Source organism: Dromaius novaehollandiae, chromosome W (assembly GCF_036370855.1).
Source record: "Dromaius novaehollandiae isolate bDroNov1 chromosome W, bDroNov1.hap1, whole genome shotgun sequence".
NCBI classification, from domain to species: Eukaryota; Metazoa; Chordata; class Aves; order Casuariiformes; family Dromaiidae; genus Dromaius; species Dromaius novaehollandiae.
In genome coordinates, this window is record NC_088130.1 from 71,416,826 (window position 1) to 71,441,631 (window position 24,806).

Here is a 24,806-nt window from a genome sequence, read left to right on the forward strand (position 1 = left end):
TAGCCACTGGCCAGATTGAGGAGTGATTTCATTTTTCTTTAAATATAACTCCCTTTAGTCCAATCAGCTTAAAGTTCCATTTGAAACAGAATATAAAGTTCCAAGGAGTGATCATGTCAAGCTCTACATTGCATGCTAGCTGTTTTTATTAGGTCTCAGCCATTTACCTCTCCCACAGAGACAGCCTTCCATATATTAACCAGACGTGTTTATATCATTTGGCCTGGGTGCCGAGGTTGAAACTTCAGATGATTTTTTACAGTACTGGACAGTTGGATGAGGCTGGTTATGAATGGGCTGAAAGAAATTACGGGTGATGGAATGCTAACTATGCCCAATATTAAAGCATTGTGTGAGGATATTCTTCTTAATTACCCTGTTTAAACTGATTTTTTTGCACCAATCATAACAATTTAGTTAACAAGTACAAGAGTATATCACTGGCAAATTTAATATTTTCCCAAAAGCTATTCAGAAACTATCAGAATTACCTTCAGGAACATTCACTCACCTTCTCTGCAGTCGAGCTAGTAACTTGGAATCTTTAGTCCATGTAATGGTGGAGTCGCCATGAATGTCACCAAACTGACAGCATAACTTAATATTTCCAGAGCAGTCAGGGAATAGCTCTGCCTGTATCTTCTTCAGCAGCTTGGGAGCTTGAAATGAAACAGCCACAGTTAAGGATGAGAAGATAATGATAGTGTTTTGGCATTTTAAAGGAATCCCAGAATGCTTTACAAATGTTAATAATATGAATCTGACAATACTATTCTTCCTGATGCAGAAACTGAGGCTTTAAAATATGGAGGTCTTAAAAAACTGAGCCAGTGCCCCACATGGTCAGTGGAAATACTCTCAAAGCAAAGCCACTTTGAATTTATGGAATGAGACCCAACGGAAGTTCTACTCTGAAAAAGCATCAACATAAAAACATTTCTTACTCAGAATACATTATCTCTGATTAAAGGACCAGCTGGTTTTATCACCATAAAGGTCCCAGGCGACACTCAGTCTCCAGGATGTCCTTGGAACATACCTAGCACACACTGCCAGGACCAGGCGCTTTGCAAGACGCAGTGATAGCACCCATTTGACTTTAAAACATACCTGGAGGAGCGACTTGCACCTAGCGGTTAGATGTCTGCCCCAGCAATGGCAAGGCCATTCAGCAATGGCAGTGGCCTTCACTTGCCTCCTCAGTCTCACAGGACTCATTTCCTGCCTCTACGGAAAGCCTCTGCTTTCCCAGCCGTATGACATAGCTCTTCTGCTAAACCTCGGCCATTGACAGAGAAAATTCAAGAACAGTTTCAGAGAAGAAACCTGGGTTCCAGTCCCTGCTCCAAAGACCATTTTTGTATTTTAACAAATGACTTTTATATAAGATACTGGCGTAACCCTGAGAACCACGACCAGAACCCAGGACTCCCTGTCAGGGGAAGGCCCTGATAATCCATTTCTCTGCTGAGCCTTATTTTGCTGCGCACAGAATATACGCGTGTCTTTTGCAGGTGGAAATGGCATCAGCAGGAGGACAGGAGGGCGCTCCCACGCAAGCGGGAGCCTAGAGCCATGGGCACTCCCCAAGGGGCAAGAGACAGCAGGCTTAGAGCCTGTCAGCGAGAGGAGGACAGTGAACCTCTGTGCCATGCTTGGGTAAGGACTCTCATCGCAAAGCCTGTAGAGAAAGGGGGAGAATCACCATTAATTCTTGAGGGAACAAAAAAAAAGAGAGTGAGACCTGCCTATTTTTGGAAAGAAAAGGAATGGACACACACCTACCACAAAGGTTTTGGGACAACGGCACACCCAGGCACTCCTGAACGAGACATCCCTGCTAGAGGGATGTAAGATGTCTCCTAACGTGTTAATCCTGAGATGCTGCACTCTGAATGAGCTGGCATGACACATCTCCCTTGGGGATCCTATTCCAGTGGCCTCGCTTTCCCCATCTAATGCCTAAGGAATGCTGGATCTGATTCTAAGGGTCAGGCACCTGGAATTCACTGCTATGCTTAACTTGTAGTCACTCAAGTCCTTACGGCTAAGAATCCTGCTGAATCAGGGCTAAAATAACTTGCAGAAAGTATGTGAGAGAACTGAAAATAGAAGTAAAGGCTCCAGATTCCCTGCCTAAACCACAAAGTCATTTCTCCTTGAGTTGAGAAAAGCAAAAAGAGCACACTGAGTATATACCAGGCTGAACATACCAACCTGCCATGCAAGCTTGCTAACATACAAACATACGTTTATTCTCAGTCTAAATTGAAGCAGATCAGGAGCAGGTAAAGATAATTCAGCCTTATCTGATGCACATCTGAACAGTGTTTAAAACATTTTTCAAGCATAGGTTCAACTACATGGAAAAGATGAAGCATTTCTCAGCAATCGCAGTTTCCATGTTCTCCTCTGAGCAAGGAGCATGTCTCCTTCTCCCACATGCCTCGTTCTCTGGTGATTTCTGATTTGGCTCCATGTTCTCTGTTACAAGTGTGGGGGTTGCAGCCGTACAGCAGACAACCAATTCCACAGCAAATTCCCACCACGTCTAGTTCTTTGCCTTGTTTCGTACAGCCTGTCTCCCTTTATTCCCTTTTATGGTCATTTCTTGTAGACAAACATGACTGCAAAGGAGACGTCTCTGGCATTATCTTTGAACAGAGAAAAGGTTTTTTTTTAATGCAACTGGAGGAAGCAGAACTCTAGCACAACTGCACTGTACTTACAATATCTGAAGAGCTTCACAGTCATCTAGCTTACCTTAAGTCACGGTTCAGTCTTGCTGTCATCTGCAAACTTATTTTATGATGTAAATGTAAATTGTAAAGAGGTGAAAATAAGGCTTTGGGCCTCGCAACATATCCACAGGAACCACAAACATACCTGTTTAGCTGGTATGCTACTGGTACTCTCGTCTGCACTTTGGTTTACCAGTTTGTAATTTCCTAGAGACTGTGACCAGCAACCTGATTCTCATTTCAAATACATGTTTTTTATGTCAGTTTAATATTGCTAATTTCATCAGTGTCATTTATGACTGCTAGTGGTGAAAAGGAACGCAGAGCCAGCCGTAAGTCATCCGACACAACTGCAAGGCATTCTGTTTATCAGTGGCGGCCTACTAGTAACAATAATACTTTGCTAGTAATAAAATCACTTGGTAGCCAAGATAGGTTAAATTAATTTGGGAGCCACAGTGTAGGAGCGTAACTGGGAATATAACCCTGTGGGAACATACTAACATGCTGCTACTGGGATTGCAGTTGCTATAGAGTGTGCAGTTGTGCAGTCCCAGCCTGCTATACATTCCTGAAAATTGACTCGAACAGATGAATGAAGGAGAAGGAACTATTTCAGAAAGCATGAAAAGTTCATAAATATATTTGTCAGCTAGAAGAAGGATGCTAGAGAGGGATCACTGTAATGGCATGGGGAGAGCACTAGTTAAGTTCACTGGAAATTAACATCAGTGAAGGCAGGACATCTCTGGCTGAGATGATTTAGACTGATGTATGTTTGCTTCTAGTGTGTTGGAAATTAATTGGAATTTCATAGTGTAGTCAGAAGGATTGGAAAGGACAGAAATGAGAATCAGTTTTCTCTTACCTTTGCTATCCTTTTTGGAAAGTAGTTTCCTTTGCTCTTTTCCGTCGTCTTTACGAATCACGCCTGCCTCACTTTTCACAGGCTTTTTAACACAGCTCGGAGTCTTGCTCACACTTCCTCCCTCCTCCAGTCGGGGCTTCTTTGACAGTGCTGCTGGTGGTACTTTCTCCTTAGCCCCAGTAGCGAAGTGCCCACTCTTTGCTGTGTCTTGCTTACGGTTGATGGGCTCAAGCTCAGCAACAGTTGGTGCTGCCTGGCAAGATTTTGACCCTTCTTGATTCTTCAGCCTTTCCACTTGGACTGGGAACGCATCGTCTGCGGTCAATGCTAAGGAGCAGGGCGGAGGTCTGCTGTGAGGTGGCTGCTCTTGAAAATACTGGTCATTCCCTGAATCAGCTGGTGGCAAGTGCACTAAACCACTTACTGCACTCTCTGATGCCAAGATTTTTTCAGTTTTATCAGCAGACAGAGTAGACTTAGTAGATTTAATTGAATTCTCAACCCCAGTTAGCTTGCTGGAAGAGATCAAGTCAAGACAGGACTGCTTAATGCTATTACTCATAACCTGTTCCTGAGCCTCAGAGCTAGTTAAAGCATGCATAGCAGGCTTTACTTCAGCTTCCTCTGGATCATACTGCTTAGCTCTTTGAATTTCTCCTTCTTCCCCCTGCAAGACACTTTCATCCTTGTTCTTTTGGGGCACCTTATGGAACTGACCCTGCAATGCTTTGTGAAAAATTTCCAATTTATTCAAATTTTCATCCACTTGGACTGCAGTTTGTAAGGATTCTGCTTGTACTTGACTTCCTCTGCTGGAACAGCCCATTGCTGACAAATTCGTAACAGAACCCTCCGACTGGCCCATGGGTATAAAGAACGGTAATGTTTCTCTTATGGTCAGGTGCTGGATATCCACCTGATTACTGGTATCTTTACAACCCTCATTTGCTACGCTGGGGTACTCATTTCGAGCCCATCCAGGCTGCGGAGTGCTAAGCAGTGCTGCACTCCCAGATGCATACGTGTGATTCGTTGAAGAATTTGTTTTGAACTTTTCGTGAGACTTGGAAGTGTGGTCGACAAAAAATACATGTTGTTCTGATGTATTCTGAGGGGAAACCGCAGGCTGACTTTCAGAAACATGCTTAACTCCTGTGCCACAGGAAGTTTCAGCCTTTTGTTCATTGTCTTTCTGTTCTTCTCTCATTTTACTTTGTTCATATTTGGGCATCTCTAGCAAAAAGTCAGTTAAAAATCGATCCTCATAAGATGGAATGAATGCCTCTTCTTGCTTTTCCGTCTCTGTCACTTGGTGTATGTTTTGGGGTAGATTCTTACATGTTACAGTTTCAGGAGTCTTAATTAAATTAGGCAATTGCATTAAGTAACTGCATTTCTGTGCATTAGAAACAACCTGAAAATCTTTACAGTCATTTTTTGAAAGATGATAATAGCCAGAATCTGTGTCATTCTGTGCATTCAAGTCTGAATGATTTCCTTTTCCCTGTAAATTCTCTTCAGTACTTTTATGTATAGCTTCAACAGAAAAGTGTTTTTCATGTTTAAATTGATTGCCATTTTCACCAGAGGAATTCCTAGGGAAAAAGTCCTTTTGTTCAGGGAAATAAGCAAGTTTTTCTCTTGATGAATAACAGTCTCTAACATTAGAGTGTTTACCAGTATCTTCATCTGTACACTTAGCTATAGTCTTATTTATCAAGGATGTGTTCTGATCAGTATGAAGTAATTGTCCAAGAGACTTATCTGACACATAAGCTGGGTTTTCTTTGTCATATTCAAAGTTACTACTCTGAGTATTTTTAAATCTTTGAGGAGAATCTCCTTCACATGTTTGTAAAGCATTGTCAACAGTCAGCTTTCCTTCCTGGACAGCAGCCATTTGAATGGATCCATTATCGCCAGTTAATGTTTGATTTGGTTTTTGCTCCAAGCACTCCTCTGCATTTAATATACTATTTGCTGAAATATGAACGTATGGTGCTTCTTTTCTATTTCCAGTGCTAGAACTTTGACATATACCAACTGTTTCTACCACCTGTGTAAGAGAAATGTTTCCTATGGATGCACTGTTACATGCTTCATCTGTTTTCAGTAGGATATTAGAAACACTGCAATCTTCTTTCTCTGTTCTTTGTCTACTAGTTGGCTGTATAAAAGGTTCCTCCTCTTCTATTAAATTTATTGACAAAGGATGATCAGGACAAGCCTCCTGCACAAAGCTCAGTTCTGTGACTTCGACATCCGTTGGCCTAATTTCTAAACTTGTGATCCCTCGGTTTTCAAATGGGATCTGACAGTCTGAGTCAACTTCATGAAGAAGTTTCCACAGCTTGTCATGCACTGCCGATAAATCAGCATCTCCTTTGCACCCAGGTTCTTCAGATTCCTGGACTGCCTTGTCACTAGCTTCAAACAGATATTCGTCACATGATACAACACAGACAGCATCTGTGTTATTGCTGTCATGTGAGTCAAAACTATACCTTTGCCCTCTCTCCCTTGGCTCATCGCACAGCTTTGCAGGAGACCGAACAGCACATAAACGTTCTTGTCTATCAGGAACGGAGTCTGTATCCCATAAAAAACAAGCTGAAATGTCATTCTTTGATTTGTTGCCATTACTAATAATACTAATTCCTTGTTCCCAGAAGAATTGTTGCTGAGGACTTTCACTCTTCTCACACGGAGCATGGTGTTGAGAATAGGTTTGTAAAGTTGCATTTTTTGCTTGTAATGTCTTTTCAGAACAGAGCATTTCTGAAGCTGGATCGGTGGTGACTGCACTCTCACAAGCCGTGAAGATACCTTTCTTCTCTGTTTCAGGCTCCACACATCGTCTTTCATAATTCTGGGTAAAGTTATTGAGACTGGTGTCTTGATTCTATAAAAAAGAAAAAAGCAAAAAAGAGAAATATAAAATACAATGTAACTAAACATTAGGACTGCTGCTTGACTGGATCCAAATGTGGAGGAACATAAAATATTATCAAGGAGAAGACCAATGACTGATACAGTCCAGCTAGTTATAAACAAATTAAAAAAAAAAAAAAAAAGCAATGTCTATGCCTTGCAAAACAGACAGGCTGTCCCACCATACTTTACCCTAAAAAGAGAGTATCATGAAAAAGCCATGAAAAGAGCCAAAGACTCACTGAAATTCATTGTGCTAGTGCTGAGCAGCAGGGATAATGGAAAGAGAAAGAAAAAATTCATAGGGAAAGAAAGCTGAGGTGTGGGTGAGAAAGAGAGAGAAGGAAAATATGGCCTGTTTAGAGTGGGAAGATCTGAATGTTTCAGAAGTACTACAAAGCCCTTACTGGAAAAAAGAGAATAAAATACTGCTCTGACACATCCCTAGTCACTTCTAAACTTAACTGTTTCCTATTATCCATAATGAACACAAGAGTAATTATTATAATCCAATCAGATGAGTTTCGGGAACTGTCTAGGCAACTACTCACCTCGATAGAGCTATTCATCTTGATTTGCTTTGCTGTTCTCTGCTCTCACAAGAGCAGTTTTCCAGGGTTTACTGCCATACATTTTAGCAACTGCTTCAGTTACTGGACAGTCTGCTTGACTCCAAGGGTGACAAAAGAATGGCAACAAACTGCACAGTTTAATTATGTGAATGTGGTAGAACAAGTTATTTTAATTTGTGTGTAACAAACTGCCTGACGGGTGATGGCAGACAGAAGAAATAACAGTCCATGTACCTTCATTATAAAGCCATGGTTACTGTGAGTAAAGGAGTGATAAATAGACAAGCTAGTGATCTAAAAGCTATGCAAAAGGAAAATGGAAACAGCCACTTCCAAATCAGAGCTTGCTTTCTAATCCATTATAAAGTCACGGTGTAAAGAGACCCTCCCTTGGTTTTTTTGCTCTGCTAACAAGACTCATTGTGTTCCAAAGCCTGACTGGAACAATTAAATGAAAAGCAAAGACCATGGGAAATAAGTGGGCACTTTAGTCACCTCTGAGTTATGGAAGGAAATAGGCAAGACCATGAAGAAGAGAAGAAGAAATTATAAAGGACCCTACTTCTTCATGACAACCTGAGACCCAGAGCATTTTCACCTGTCCGTCTCTGTTTAGAACATACGGATGACCCGGATGATGACCTACAAACCTGCAAAACATTTTACAGGTGGGGTGGCCTTTCTCCAGAACATTTGAAGTTGCCTCCCCAGGAACCAAGAAACCAAGGAGCAGCACCTGACCTGTGGCCCCTGAAGTCCTTGGTCCACCGAGGATCATGAAAAATCAATGCCAGTTACTGCCAAGTGGGACAGGGAGCATTTTTCACCCCAGGTATACCTGTATACCAGGCTCATAAAGAAGATAACTCCACACTGAGAAAAGGTTTGAAAACTCTACAGTCATTTCAAAAAGGCTACAATGCGGCCAGCAGTGGTAATAACTTCCAGTCGTGACTAAGTGCTGTACGTATGAGGCAATGAGCTATGGAGATGGAATATTACTGTTACTGGAGCCCTCAAGCAGTTCAAGTTTTGAAGGTAGTATCTGCTGGATTTATTCCTCTTTGGAGAGTATTTGCTACCTTCCATTTTCTGAAGATGTCAAGTTAGATCCAGAAAGGGATTCTAGTGTCCAAAATAAGTTTTAAGAAAAATTAATGCTCCCAAATCCCAAATTTCTCATCTTAGACAACATTCCCATTTCCTGATTTCCTCTAAACAGATATTGCAGTTTTGTCTGTGTTGTACTCATTTCCTAATCCAAAGCAACAGCTTTCATTGTTTTCCATTATCCTCTAGGATAATTTGGGTTGTCAAAACAGGCAACTGTGCTTTATTGTCGCTAGCACAGGACCAAATGCTACACCAGTCCCCAAGGAAGTTTAACAAAATATTTGAATAAGAATATCCCAAACATCCTATAGTAATAAAGGCGATCACACAAAATTTGGATGGGATCCAGCAAGGATGCTAACCATCTCCTGTTTTCAAGATCATGTGGCTTGAGTTTGTTCTGTAGTGACTACATCTTTGACACCAAGCCCTTCCGCAGCCTGATGGGCAGTTTGGCGGCTAAAGCAGTACACGGGCTCTGAATTAATACCAGAGCCTCTGTGAGCCTACCTGGTCCTACAGCAGGTGTCCTGCACAGCCCAGCGGGAGAGCAAAGCCTCGAAATTGAGGTGGGTTGTTTAGGACCACAGATCAGAAATAGCTAGAAGTGCTGTGAATGATTTCATGTGCACATTCTCCCTCCTTTACAAGGCAAGCGAGAAAAGAAAGGAGACACAATAGACCCATCTAAAACTCACAGCACTGAACAGATCAATATATAGAATAATATAGCACGATTAAAAAAGAAAGGCCAAAGTGTTACTCCAGAGCCACGTCTTCCTTATGGAGAGAATAGAGAGAATGGTGAACTAGTGTCTGATTTCCCATACTCAAATGAGACTTTCTTCAGAAAGGTCTTACACCTTCCCATGAGGGCAAAGATTCAGGGGTGGGGGCCACACAATTACACACTCTTATGTAATGAAAAGTCCTTTGCAGGCCATTAAATACACAAGACACCAATTCTGCCACAGGATTTCCCTGACCTGCAAACTGTTGGAGGCTGGCAGCATGTTCTGGAGAAATACCACCACCTTCTTGCTCTATTCTTAAATTTCTCCTTATGTATATATCACTGCCTGCATATTATGCTTGAAGGACCTCTGGTGTCATCCCGTACAGATGTCTTACATCGCAGGATGAGTGTGTACCTCAAACCATGTAACTGAGCAGTGAGTATGTGATACAATTCTAACATTTTCCCTTTTCCCCCTTCCCCTGCAGTTCTTCCTCGCTGCGATACACAGCGTTACAGTAAAACTGACCTCCTGGCCTGGCTCTTCAGCCTGAGTTGGGCCCATGCATTTTCAGATGTACAGATTTGCAATTCAGTCTCCTCTGTCATCCAACTTAGTGGTCAACACATTACCCTTTTTCTTTTAATGGTTTTACTGCCATACTGTGCTAATAAGAGTGCTGAGTAAGTATGCCAGATATGTATATGTTTAAATCAGGACTAGATCAAAGACATCATAATTTCCTTAAAGCAAAGCCCTCTGGCTCTGCAAGCCCTTGACTTTCTTGTGGCAATAAAGAGAGATCTATTTCTGTTGTCAGCTTCTCTTGGACCCTACCTCCTGTTTTCTTATCTGCACTTGGTAGCCCATATTCACTCTCCTTTTTTTTATCATTTAGAGTAGATCCCTTTTGGTGGGAATGATGGTTGCTCTAAGTTAAAGGGATAATTTTTTGATCTGGCTGGCTGTGAAGCTTGGCAGGCTGTGTCATCAGTTCAGTGATGAAGTAATGCTATATTGTTCAGCGATTGTCCTTAAATAATACCGAATTAACATGCAATAGGAAATACTTGGGGGGTAATTCTAAGCGATGTTACACAGATGGGCTGTGCTGCAACACATATTACTGCATCAGCATGACATGAATGCTGGGGGACAAGCAGGAGGTATGACCAAATCAGAGGGATCCCACAGGTGCTCTGCTTCCAGAGCTGTGCCTCAGAAACTCACCCAGAGGAAACATCGGTGACTTCTGTAAATGTAAACATCAGTCTGGTGCAGCCCACAGGATGCTGCTTTCCATTTCTAGCTTCTTTTATGATTTTTAACAGCAACTTATTCTGTCCGTGGAAAGTGCTGAATTGATGCCTACGAAATCTGAGGTCTTCATTTACAAATAAGGGAAAATAGCACAGAAAACCTGACTGGGAATGATTATTTCTGGTGTTCAGAGGGAAGTTTAGGTAATTACCTTCACCAGTCATTGTCTGGGTTCTCTAATAAAAGCATCTACAGAGAGGCCAAATCACATCGGATACTCTGGAAACAGGAGCAGTTCAAGAACCTGAACAAAATGCAATTAGTGCCCAATCTGGTAGGGTTTCATTAAATACATACTTAATTCTTAAGGAGACTTTTCAGTGCATGAGGCACAGGAACATAGCACCTGAGCAAGATGTGCTATTTATTTTCATTACTGATCTGGAAGAAGGCACAGTCAACATGTTTTTGCAAATAGCCGCATTTGCTCGGTTTCGGAACAGCAGACTCGAAGGCTATGAGGGCCCTGGGAGTGTCCCTGTTCCTGGGGCGCAGCGTGTCCTGTGGCCACATCCCAGTCCCATTCCTAGACAAAGCCTGGGCTCTTGCTGGTCCCATTTTCACCCTGGTTTCCACGCAGGGAAGGAAGCCAGGAGAGCCAGTGCGTTTCAACAGATCATCCACACTAACCTCCTGTACAGACAAGCCAAAAAGACTGGGAATCGAAGCAGGAAATAAAACAAGATTAGACTTGGAAAAATGCAAAGCAATGCATTTGGGAATAAAATACATACATGCCGAAGGGAAAGATATCATGGGTAAGCTACTGTGCTGAATAAGACACACGGGTAATAGGAGGGAAAAATTAAACACAGAAGGAAATAATAAGGTCAATAGAAGTTGTGATAGGATACAGAAAAAGAGCTAACATTTTCTCTCTTGATGTTTCTTGTGTCACAACAAGTAATGTTCAGAGACAGTAAAATAATAAATTGATATAATTCTAGACAAAATACTGAGGGGGAGTGAAGTTTGAACAGAAACATCAGTACAGGTGCTCTGATTTGGAATAACAGAAAATTAAAAAAATATATTTCTGCTCCTCAGAAACTGTAGGTTTTTAGATAGTCAATAGTGTTGAGTAACTATGGCACCATAGTTACTCAACTCAGTTTTACTATCTGTAAAATAAGGACATTCCCTTCCTTATTCCAAAGATTCAGTATTGTTGCCAAAGTGCTTTGACACCCTGCAAGGACAGGTGCTGTACTAGCATAAATCTGTATCAAATTGGGCCATTCTATCCCACTGATAGTCACTTTTCACCTTGATTTTGCTTTCTTTAAGAGTAGTGATGCAAATGATCATGAACACGACTGCGAGCATAGACCAAAGGTTTGTTTACCTACGATCTTACCTTAATTGAAGCCAGAGGTGGATGCTAAGGAAGAACGTAAGAATGAGGTATGTTCAGGGGATCCTTCCTCTTGCATACAGACCTAGACTGTGGCAGTCAAGGTTAGGGACTTTCTGAGTCAGAGATTACATACAAGTTATCGTGCCTTGTAAGTACAAACAGAACTGTCTTGTGTGCTTTTACTTAATCTTTTTTCTCACCTCTTTTTAAAATCTTTTGGTCTCTAACATTTGGCCTGTGGCAAGCAGTCCGATGCTTTGGAGCAAATAAAGTAACCAAAAGTTCAGTCTTTTCCCCTCAAAATCAGGCTACTCTAAATATTTTTTTCCAGCTTTCCCAAAGCAACACCTGCTGCTTACAATATACTTTGGGTCAAGACTTGCCGGATTCATTGCTACCTGAATTCCCCAGTGCACTACTTATATTGTTTTCCTACACTGTCTTTAAGAGCTGTTCTTAACATGTAAATAAAAATTACCGGATGACATTATGGTCCATGTTTAGGGATGAGGAAAGGACTGGCATGCATTACACGCTGGTAAGTAACCCAGTGTAAGCTAGCGTGAACTGTGGAAGAGCAGTTTCTAAAGGAAAAAGTAAGTAAAATGGAACCTGCGAATGGAATGAATACCCGAGATTTCCTCACGGAAATCAGGGCACCGTGCTCCACAGACCGGCTGCCGCCCCTTCCTTCCTCCAGCCTCTCCCATGTAACCATGGTGCTCCACTGAAACTCTTTCAAGGTCTCTTATAGATGAGGTAAACAGGCTTTTCAGCTGCTGTTCTCTGCTCCCTTTGCCATGCCTGAGCAATGCACCATCTTCACCTAACGCAGCCACAAAGTTTGCTTCTGGACTGAGTGAGAAATTGCCACATCCATGTGCAAACACAATAACCTCAGTGGGCACCAGTTAAGGCTATTCTGGCTCTCCTCCTCCCACAAAATTTAAGGATAATTTATACAGCAGTCTCTCACTTTCAGTTCAGCTGATCAAATGAAAGCAAGAGATTTATCCCCGAAATGAGATGATCAATTCCACCTCACTGTTTCTCACTATTTCTTAAGAGGAAATAGTGTAGGAAGGTACTTCTCCACTATAAATAAAGTCTCCATGTTACTTTTACATCCCTCTGCAGATACAAATGGACTGTAGCAAACCATACCTATAATACAGACAGTAAGTACCAAACCGCCTCTGGACCAGAACTCCCTCAAACTCACCGTGTTTAGAACTGCTTTTGGTTTATACTGTTCTCCAGCAGTAGCTTGATGGCTCTTTCTCTTTGCCTGTTTGTGCAATGCCACCCAAATTCCTCTTTCCTAAAATAACACTATGCTTTAAATGGCATGCCTGTATTGGATTAGCTAAAATAACTCAGTATCTGTACTTATTTCAACTGCTCTAGACAGGTGGGAGGAAAGATGAGAGCTATATTTCATCCTGTAGATGCTTACTAAAATTTCTGCTGAAGAGGCAGAAAAAGAGGCAGTTCAGGAGGGAGAACCATAATATTTCAAGGGCAGAAAACTGAGTTCTCTGCCTTCAAAAACAACACAGAGCAATTAGCTGACCACGCATAGCTGTGATGGGCCTAGCTTCAAAGCAGGTCAGGACTTCCCAAAGAATGTTTTTTGTGTGCATCCCAGGAAAGACTGGAGCCAACCGCATAATGCAGGTGAGCAAAAAGGGATGTTATCCTGCAGCCCTCGTGCAGATCCTACGGAACAAGTCGGGAAAACATTCATCGGAGAATGTTCATCCCCTCTCGGAGGCAGAGCAAAGGACTGAGCCGCCACCACCTCCTTTCCAAGGGAACGCACTAACTGCTGCAGCCTGTCAGAGAGCACGAGGTGGAGCCTCTCAAACCCTCCGGCTGGATTTGCACCACATGCTATGAATATACTATTCAGAACCAAAGCATGCTACCCACCGCACAGAGTTACGCTTTCTTGAGCAAAGGCAAGTTGCAGCAAAGGGAGCAAGAATACATGCCTCACTAAAAATTACAGCTGACTTGGTTTTGATCCCAGATAACCAGGAAACCTTCATGTTTCCCAGCTATTAGTCACTCAAATGACAAGAGGCAGATTTATGCTTTAACAACATTCCAATGAAAAACAAAACAACTACAAGCTGATAGAAAATGGTGTGTTGGGCATGCACAGTAATTCTTACTTAAAACTGTTTTGGAACAGAAGTCCCCACTCGTTTTGTACTCATACCCAGCCACTAAATCAGTTCCCATCTGACAGGTGTTTATTGGCCTACATGAAACCATTTGCTGGGTTTCAATCTAATTCCTCATGGGCAGAGTTAACCCATCGCAGCTGTACTGACACCCTTTTAAACAGCTTCCTTCTACTCTTCTTCCGCTGGGTAACCTAACTCCTCCTTCCCCTCTCGCCTTTCCCCCCTTTTCCCACATCTGTGTGGTTGTTGCTCCCAGCACACACTCTCTCCCTCACCGCGGTGTTGGAGCGTTGCACCACAGGATGAGCACCTGCACTTCTGCCTGAACTGCAGGACTTCACGGTGCCCCAACGATGAAACGCTCTACACTGCAGCTTTCCATCACACGGGCCGATTTCCAGGACATGCCATGCGAATGTGCGGATGGTTCCCACATCACATATCGCCCACAGGCAAAAGCTTCATCGGCCTCTGCAGTCCTTGACACTTTGGCTGCCCTGGTATCGGACAAAGCAGAGGTACGACGTGCCAGGCAAAATACTTCCCCGTCACAACCAGATTACCCAATTGCTTGTACGATCTGTGTCGGTCCTGCTTCTCTCCTTTCTGTAAAAATAAAATCTAAAATAAGCTGATGTAAAAGCTGAAGCGATGTAAATTTATGTGAGGAAGATCAAACCAAGTATCACTCAAATTTTATGAGAACAGACTGTTCTGGACTTGAATGAGAACAAAATAATGAATTCAGAGGGTCCCCTGACAGGATGAGCAGTGGATCTAGTCACCAGGAAAAATGCTTTGGAAGCAGGCAAATAGCACATGCCATTCTTCCCGGGGTATTCAGGGCAAATGGTAAGTATTCTGCTCATGCCCCAGAAACCCTCTGAACCTGCCAGTTGCAGCAGGACTCCACGAACACTGCTGACATTTGACAGGCCCTGGAGAGGGGCTCCGTGACTCAGGAACGGCACCGGGACAGAGGCGCCTCTCGAACGCAGACACGCCACGCCGGGGAGCCTCCTGGCTCCCATGCAGCATGCGATACCACCACTAGCACAGTCGGCCTTTACAACCGGTTACTAATTAAGCTGCTTTGAAACACTAAATAAATGCAAAATGTCACCAAGGCTGGACCTCGAGGTCCTAGGAGGAGCCAGGAGCCTCCACCTTGCCTGTCTGATGGAAGGAAGGGTCACCCAGAACAGCAGCTGCAGCCCAGACGGGAGGCAAAGGTTGTCCCAGTTAGAGGCACCTTGGCAAGACGGGGAATGGGGAGAAAAGGAAGTGTAAATCCTGGAGCAATTAGCGCCGCAATTAGCTACGCGCCCCTCAGCAGAGCTGCCCCACCTCACGGAGAGGGCATGCACAAACCCATCCAGAGGGGTTAGCTGTGCTTCTCCCTGCAAGCCCCGCACCAGAGGGGTTAGCTGTGCTTCTCCCTGCAAGCCCCGCACGCTGCTCCCGGCAGAGCTGCCCCAGCTGCCGGGCTCCAGTAATACCACCGCGCAGTTTTACGTAAGCTCGTGTGTAGCGTTACAAGGCTGATTCTTTCTTAGGTTACACTAGAGATTGATGAGGAGTTTCTGGCTCACTATATGGGACTGAAGGGGTGAGGAGTTGCCCACATTTTCCTTGTGCTATAAACGGTAGTTTCTAGATGTGATACTTTTGTTAGATCATTTTTAAGATCCCATAATTTTGAACCTAGACCTAAATTTCATCCTCATTCATGAGTATTTAAAACCATGACTTTGGTTCATTCTCATCTCTAGCACTTTTCTATATATTGGGGTTTTTTTTTCCTATTTGTTTGTTACCTAACATGACAAAGTGTTGGACATGGACACACACACACAGAGAAGAAATGCAGAGCGACTGCAGCGAGCAAGTCTATAGCCAAGCTGAAATTTGGCCAGGGCACTCACAGTAACATGCTGTAGCTGCTCTTTGCTAATAGGGTCCTGGGATTTAAATTGCTTTACTGCAGTTGGAGAAAAATGCAAAAATGCCTCATGCAAACCATGGTAATACATACTGTCAAGAGATTCTCAGCAGGCTAATTTCAAGAGAAGGCATTCTCCACCATAAGAACACGATGTGCTGCTTAAATGTGATTAGAATTTTATGTGCTATAAAAATGGAGAAAGCCCAGAATGTGAGGCAGGCCCTAGGTGTGCTTTTCAGGCAGAAGAATTCAATGATTTTTGATTGCTTAAGACGCTCCAGTGGTCAGATTCAAAGTTAGACTATCATTCAGAACAGGGAGACATTTTTGCTTAAATAATACAGATGAAGAAAAGCATGTGGCAACAGGAAAAGTGTGTGTTTATTTCTCATAAATAATTTTTTCTGTGCATTATGCATTTTAAAATCAGTAAGTGGGTGATAAAGAATAAGATTATTCATGACTTAATATTCTTTAATACATATTTGTCTTTACTATGTGAAATAAAAAGTATGATCCACTTCTCCTGCTTATGAGAACTGGTGTAGCATCATATCAGTCACTGCAACTGTACTGATTTCCCTAGCTGATTTTCTGGCCAACAGCATAAAATAATACAAGTATTAGGAGAGCATCACTTTGGGTTTTAACTATTTTTTACATTTTCATTGGACTATCTGAATCTTTTGTTGTTTTATTTTAAAAAAACAAAACTCTGTTCACCTCTCTAACATGAGCTCCCTGGATCGAATTCCCCTTCTTGGTGTAAATTCAGAGCAAACCTCTCTTGATTTATTTTATATTTCCAGTAGCACAAATGGATGACAATTTGGTTTTTTGAGTACAAACTAAAAAAAGTAAATCAAAACACTCTTTGCTCACAATAGGGATTTGATAAACTTTCAGGGTTGAAAGAGACATTCCTTGGATAAGACCTATGCAATAGCCTAAATATCAGATTTCCCTATCCAGCTGTCCAGAGCCCCATTAGCGCCTCTTACTATTATCAGTCTCACTCTATAATTAGAACAGCTTATGGTTTATTTGGGCCTTTTTCAAAACCAGATTTCCTACCCAGCAGTAGCTGTCATTCAGAAGTGCACGAATAGTATCTTTCAAAGTAGTTTACATTGTGCATTATTTTGCGACAAACAGGAATAGAGCGCATTCAAATCAGCAAACAGCTCTTTCTATTAAATGATAAACACTGTACTTACCCTGGGTGAGACATTCTCATCTGGCACCTGGTTTTGCTCAGACAGGCCCCAAGTCCTTCTCCATTCCCAACGACAGTCTTTATCTGCCTCTTCTGCTTGACACAAACCAGCCTGCATTTGCAAGCTTTCCGTCTCCTTGTGGATTTGTGTTGAAATGACACCTTCCTGACTGGGGAGCAGAGCACTGGATTCCCCAACCTCAGATGCAGTCTGAAAAGACTGTCCTATATTACTCACATACCTGCAAAGCTCTTTAGGGTTTAACAACTTTAAAAGGTTTCTTCTTAGATTTTCTGCCAAGGCACAGACAGCGTGCCTCGATTTTTCCTCTAACAAATTTCTTCTCCCCTCCTCTAGTTGCAATGAGCTGTCACCTGGCAAGTCCTCGTCCATATTATTTTCTGACGTTATCTCTGAAGCCTGATTTGTCAAAGAAGCACCTATACGACTAGTAGAGGAGTCTACCTTTGCAAGTACGTTATCCGTGTCCTGTGATTTGTCAATGGAGAAATCTGCAGCTGAGTGACCACTTCCATTATTTTCTTCTTCAATTCTGGGATAGTCATTTTCGATGGCTGTAGAAGCAACAGGCAGTTTATACTTCTCTTTGTCTTTCAAACTGGTAGTTTTGTCTTGGTGGTGTCCAACAGTGAGAGTCATCTCTGACTGCAAAGTTGACTGGCTGGTAGAGGGATCTCTCCTTACATTTACTCCTTCGAATTTTGAGTGATGACCGCAGAAGCCAATGGGGGTATCCATAGGCACGGTGTTATCTGACACTGGGAACAGACAAGGCATTTCACTTAGGAAGTAAGCGCACCCATCACAATCCTTGCTGAGTTTTAAATCACCTTCATCATCACTTTCTAATAAAAACTGCAATTTCTTTTCCCAGATTTCATTTTCATCGATTGTCAGCGCATCTGAACATTCAAAATACTCTAAGTCATCATCAGAAAAGTCATCGCTTATGCTTAGACTTTTCTTTGGATGAGTCTCCAGAAGAGTGCCAGAATTTTCAGAATCTTCTTTTACAAAATAGTGGTGATTTACTATAGGAGTATCTGCCTGCTCATTGAACGGGGTGTTCATGGTTGGAGGTTTACCTAGCTCATTCCTTTCACATGTGTGGGTATCTTCCGGAGACTGACTAGAAACAGAGTCTTCTGTGTTAAGGCAACAGTTGTCAGTGTGAGGAGCGATCAGATTTGTGGGGCTGGAATGCACCTGTCTGCTGCAGTATTTCTCTGCTTTTCCAGCACTGACACTAACTGTTGTGTTAAAACGAATTAGATCGTCACCATTCTCTGACACATCCCTTAGGCAGGAAATATTTTCCTGGGTTTGAAATACATTTTTTACATCCCTGTTGTCTTCCATGTTAGGCATATGTCTGTGGGATTTCTCACATGGGGACAATACTTCTGGTTTTCTGATCTTCTCCAGCTTTTTGAAGGGTCAGAATCTGGTGAGACTATGATGGAGCAACCCTCGTAGGGGCAACTCTTGCACTGTGCAAAACATTTCTCATTCTGCTCATTTTGCTCTGCAGTTTCCCACACTGTCATTTAGGTCAGCAACCAACTTTTGGGAAGCTTTGAATTTTGTATCTGATTCCAGTTCAATGAATGCTGTACAGCGCGTCATTGTAGCTGCCAAAGGGTTTCCATGTACTGTCCAATAAAGTGCAGCATCTTGCTCTGTACACCTGCAAATAAAAGAAAACCGAACTTTATAACAATTGAAAAAATGAGTTTACTATTTTCCAAAAGATGACAAGCTGACACATGGTTGCAAGAACTGAAAAAATATATATATATATTTAAAATGACAAACATTTATCAGCAGTAACTAGAAAACCTGCTATCTATGCAGAGCCACTTAGTGGGAACACATTGTAGCTGTCCAGAGTGATTTTTTTCTAGCAAAACAAATTCTTAAGCATGCCTGCGTGTGCATTTAGCAGCAAAAAATACACTTCAGTGCATGTCATTTAGCTATTTCTAACTGCAGACAGAAATCTGCAGACTCGTGTAAATTTTCAAATGTGCATTACCAAGTACCTGCTATTTTGATAGTCACTTTGGCACAACAGTAGGCTACTTTTCGAATTGGCAGCGCAGAAACATAAATTCCAAATATCTGTCTGTAGCAATATATGGAACAATTAGTTAGGGGGTAGATTTTATGGGGCTATTTTTGTTAAAAGCAATTCTATTATATTTTGGCCTGATGTTTGCCATTTCTGTGGTGAAAGAACAACAGAACGAGGGTGGGCAGTTTCTTTTTTCCATTTTGTATATTAAGTCTTACTTTCAAACAGTTGTGCAGTAGTAAAGTGGTGTTGCAATGCAGAACTTTTCGTAAAACAGACTGAAATACACCAAAAGGTTTCCATCAGCTGAACCTGAAGAAATACGGAACCATCTCTCTCTCTTTTCTTTTTGTAAAAAATTTTTGCTTTCTAAAAAATCTCCGAATCTTAGGATTTTAGGTAGCTTGGGCTCTGCCTTTGTATACTGCTAGAGGCCATCTAGGTCATTCTTTACTACAGACACTACAGAGCATCCCTGCTAATCACAACAGAACTATTCCACAATCCAGGAATTCACTCATCAGGGAAAAATAAAGTAGCAGAACGCCGTTTCAAGTAAACGTGGTCTCACAACAGATGCCAGATTAACAGCTCTGAAAAATAATGTCCTATATTCATTCACAGAACTAGTATGGCGGAAAGAACAGCAGAAAAGACTTCCTTGCTGCCCTGCTAACCTCATGGAGCTGTGTAAAAGCACCTCTCTTCATTCCCCCCTTCCTTCCCTCTGCTTCTCCCACTGTGACCTTTTTTCAGTGAATGCATCTCTCCTCCTGCAAGACTCCACGCATCTGGTACCCCCGCGCAGCAGCCCTTCCCGACGCCCTCTCGAGCGCTCGCTAGCGCTCTGCCTGCCTTCTGCAGGGCCTCAAGCAGAGCGGACGGCGGAGCTGCCAGCAGCCAGCTGTGCCAGCAGCCAGCTGTGCCAGCAGCCAGCTGTGCCACCGCCCGCTGCAGGCACTGATCACAGCCACCCAGTGAGAAAGTGCGCGAGGAGCCAGATTAAAGCTTGATGGCTAGATAGCAAGGGGCTTGCACGGGCCTGTCTGGAGTCTGCCTCATGCAAACAGCACAAAGCAGCTGGGGTATTTTCATTTCCTTGGGACAAACCCTGACACAAGCGCCTTTTCCACACGGCTGCCTTTACGCAAGGGAACCAGTACGCTCCTTATGGAAAAAGCCCTTAAAGTACTTAACAGAGCACTGACTGTTCTGCAGATTCTTTGATGATGTTATAGAGAAGCTAATAGTTTCTGTAGCACATTTCTAAAACTGATCAAAAGGCACTTAATGCCCTAGTAAATACTGTAGGAATTCGAAGCAATTTTTATAAAGCTAAGTTTAATTTTATCCAGATCTGTATATAACACATTCTTTTTGAGTGTTCCACAGACCCAGATGAGCACAAAGCAGGGCGTAAAGCTGGGAAAAGGCCAGCTAGAGATTTAGGTATTTATCTGAAATGTTAAAATCCCCAACATCCCACACTCCAAAAAGGCTGGAGGCTCTGTTCTTTTAATGGGAAGGAGGGGAGCTGAATACACCACATACAACACACGAGGAGGGTAAAACACTATGGGGGGGGGGGGCAGGAGACCATGGAGAGAGACTTAAATGAGAACCTGAACAGAGCAGAATTGCCCACCTCATTTAGCTCACAACACAGCATTGCTGGTTGAAATCAAAAGCACCTTGACAACTTGACAGCTTTTGGTTTTCTAAATTTTACAAAGCTGAGTCAAATATCATTACAGCTTTGTGACTCAGAACATATGTCCTCTTCCCTAGACTCACTTTTTTTTAACAGTATTGATTGCTAACACGGACCAGTGTTCTGCTGTGCTAGTATTCTTCAAACACAAATTAAAAGACGGTCCCTGCCCCAGACACCTTGCAATCTGATACAAGACCACAAATGGGTAGACGAATGAGGAGAATACAAGGAAATAATAAATGAGATAACACTAGCTGTTGTGAGAGAGAGTAGTCCTAGCAAAGTGGCAGCTTGACCCTTCATATTTGTAGGCCTGACTGCGAAGGAAGATATCGATGAGGGATCTGAATGTCTGTGAAAAGCTGCTTCCAGATCTGAAGAGAAGCATTAAAGAAATCATAAAGGCACTGAAATATTACCTGCCGGGCAGTGACAGCTGCATTATTGGCTTATCAGAGGCTTTAGGCACCCCACTAGCTACTGACTAAAAGGTGACAGCTAGAAGGATCACTGACCATGACAGAGCTTTAAGAGCAAGACAGGTAGTTCACCTTTGACGCAGAAATGAAAGGAAACTGGTCAGGGAGAGAGAGAAGTTTGAGAGACTGGGTCTCCGTTCTTGGACATACTCAAATCCCAACCGGGCACAGCCCAGAGCAACCTGCTGTGCTTGACTCTGCTTTGAGCAGAGGGTTGGACTAGATGGTCTCCAGAGATCCCTTCCAAACTTACCTGTTCTGTGACTCTGTGCAAAGACGTGACCAAAGCGATACGCTAGGAAACGATTGCTATCAGACCATTAACAGCTCATGAGCAGGAACACATTAAGAACGCTTTTGTCAAGACTACAGAGAAGAATACCGCGGTCATCAAAACTGCAGATTTTAAGTCACCATTAAAGTTTTTCTGTATGTTTAGACGTTGTGGGAAAAAAACAAAGCACAAGTAGAGCTTTAGTAAGAGGATTTACACAGGGATCAAAGTCAAAGACATTGCATAGGTTACAAGATTGAGTAGCAGGTGGAACGGCAGAATGTTTCCCACAGAAACTAAGGAAGCAAGGGAAAAGTGTCCAGTGAGGGATTAGTTCTGTTTTAGCCATTTGGAGTTCAACAGTCAAAAAACCATGTCAGAGAGATCTGTTCAGGCTTTAGTTCGGTCTGAAGCAGGTAACTCTGGAGCTAAAAAGTGAATCTGTGAGATGTCAGCATAGCGACGGTAGCTGAATTTGTGTGGATGAGATTATGTATGTGCGCATGAGGCAACTGAAGACCAAAGGATTCAAGAGCCAGTCACGGGACAATCCGTTGTGTGCGTGTCTGAGCACGTGCACGCATGCCTGTGTGTGTATAGGGGGGATCTGCACCAGCAGTTCCAGTGGGACTGCAGGCCTTGGGGGGTCACATGCCCAGGTGCCGGCAGCTGGGGAGACCAGGGATCTCCTGCCTGAGAGCAGGGAGCTGCGGCAGCCTCGCCTCTCTCAGGCTACTGGATCCGGCAACTCCTGAAAGACAAGATGAGTCAGAACGGGGCTTCTAGAGTATATGAAGCGATTGGAGGAGAGCAGATGAGATCTGCATTCGTGATAGAGGGAAGAAGGGGGTGTGGGAGGAGGTAGTGAAATGGTAACAAGGAGGTGACATGTTTTGTCAGTTTAGTCTTGGAATAAATTGACAAAGATCCAACATACAGGGAAGTGAAGGCCAACAGGAAAGAATGATTTGAAGAGTGAGTCAAAGCTGCCAAAAAGGGATCTGTTAGCGTGGAGCAGTAGCTGGGAAGTTGCCAGGCAAAGAGAAAGACAAAACAACTTCAAAGTAGTGGAAGTCAGCCTGGTCACAGTGGCTTGGCTAGAGATGCTGTGCAGCAGGGGAGCAAGAGGGGAAAACACGCACTGCTGTACACAGTGCTGCTGACATATGGCAGGTTTCAGGTTTTCCACACGGGCCATACTGGGCAGAAAGCTGGTGTGCAAGCTCCCTCAGACTTCCACCTCTGAGCCCGAAAAGCAGTCTATTCCAAAATCCATCAGACTACGGACTTCCCTGCTGAAGGTGACAAGAACAATTAGTGCATATTGCGGTGTTTTTTAACAAAGTGGACACCTGCCCACTGGACTTTGGCTCAATACTCTACACTTGTTTCATGTAGGCCTTCAAACAACAATCTAAACCATGGCTGCAACAAGAGCCTAGAGAAAAAAGGCATCAGATTCCACTGTCTTCAGCCTTCCAGATCTATGACCATGTTTTCCTTCCCATTTCAACTCCATGAAGTATAAATGTGTAACAGGAAAAATGGCGCAGTAAAGATTAATCTTTTCCTCATCCAATTTCATATGGTGCCATGGAATTACACCCCAGCATTCACCCATCTCCTCTTAATACTTATTTATCTAATGTTCCTGTTGCATTCTTTCAAATCTGCTTTTATCATTGCTTTTCAGAAAATTAGATGCATCTTTTCTCTTTTTGGAGGGTTTAAGTTATTTAAAAAGCATGGTAATTTTACCAGCTGAAAAGAGCCTTGGCAACATTTTTTTAATGCAGACTGAACTCATGAATACGCTTTACCAAAGCAATTGTCCTATACAGTTATCATTATCTTAGTTCAGCTGCATTTTGACATCAAGGGGAAAAAGAGCTGTCAGATCTCTTGATATGAAAATTAGATTAGATTGATGTGGATTTTGCCAGATTTAACAATGGAAATTAAAGCAAAATTATTTTCCATGAGGAAAACCGCAATAAAAACGCTTTTCCCACCCAAGATCAAAAGACATGTTTTTTTTAAATTTGAGGAGAAAATGGAAGATATTAGATATAATCACAATTTCAATTACTAAATTTAGACTGAAACTGGGAAAAGAACTGTTACCATAACACACTCTCAGTTCCTGAAAAAAACTTGTGAGAGAAAATGCATAATGAAATTCACTGAGGAGGGATGATCATGATAATTTATCATTGGTTATTGACTAACAGACTGAAAATGAAACTCAATTTGCTAATATACCAGGCACAGAATACTTGGTCAAAACATGACGAGAGCAGAGAACTTCAAATGCATAAGGGCGTTCTGGCTGCTTGTCTCAAGTCTTGCTCTGGAAACTGGTGAGGCTACTTGCCAAATTAGGTAGCTACTAATTATTGGAAGAAAGTGAAGCAGAACCACATAGGAGAAATCAATACTACCAGGTTTTAACAGGAACTGGCACTGGAAAGAAAGGTGCCTATTTTGTTTCTTTAGTAATCTGTAAACATATTTATTATGTCAACTTGTTCCAATTTGAAATTTATTTAGAAAATTTAGAATTTTTCAATTGTTGATCATTTATTCCAATTACAACTAAAATATTTTTTAAAAAACATACCTTTTAACATGGAAGGAATGATGTTTTAACTGTTTTTAAAAGTAGCAATTTGAGAGATGGTTTTGGACCCAAAGCCGCTTCTGTTGATTTCAGTGGGAACTGTGGGCTTAATCCTAATGTTGACAAAAAATTTTTTCACTGACAAAAATATACAAATTTGGTTAAACCTATACAGCGTCAATTAATTTTCCTCTCTTGCATCACTCTTTTTTCCTACTTTTTTTTAGTTATTTCCAAAATGAAAATCTTCCTTTGCAAGCAATTTGACTTTCACTCAAGTTATTTTTACTGGAAGCTTATAAGTTTTATAAGTTTAGGGGGAAATTGGAGTCTGTAAGGCTCAGTTCCTCTTGAGCCAATGGAAGCAGTGCCCTCTTTACTTCCTCTCCGAAGTTTTTTTCTCTTGTTTTCTATCTAGGCCTCATGTAATCACTCTGTTTTGTGCAGTCCTACTCAGCCCACACCCTTTTTCAATAGGATTTATTCCTATCTTTCAGATGCACATGCTCCTCCCCCTCTTTCACAAGACCTGTCATTCTACATCTGTGCATTGTCCCTTTCCTTATCTTTAGGATACCAGCTCTATGAACTGGGCACCATTCTGGGTATTCACATGCTGCCTGGCACAATG

The 24,806-nt window shown here is 42.4% G+C and overlaps 1 protein-coding gene across 2 annotated transcripts in view; it reads right to left on the bottom strand.

Annotated features, from left to right (window-relative positions):
• The window catches only part of LOC112985185 (alpha-protein kinase 2), a 62,604-nt gene that overhangs the window by 29,367 nt on the left and 8,431 nt on the right, over positions 1–24,806 (bottom strand). For both annotated transcript variants that reach the window (XM_026103636.2, XM_026103635.2), the window contains 3 exons: positions 16,994–18,701; positions 3,610–6,511; positions 512–659 (listed from right to left, as the gene is read on the bottom strand). In XM_026103636.2, coding sequence (XP_025959421.2) covers positions 512–659; positions 3,610–6,511; positions 16,994–18,382 — 4,439 coding nt within the window. In that variant the 5' untranslated portion in view covers positions 18,383–18,701. The remainder of the gene's footprint in view (positions 1–511; positions 660–3,609; positions 6,512–16,993; positions 18,702–24,806) is intronic.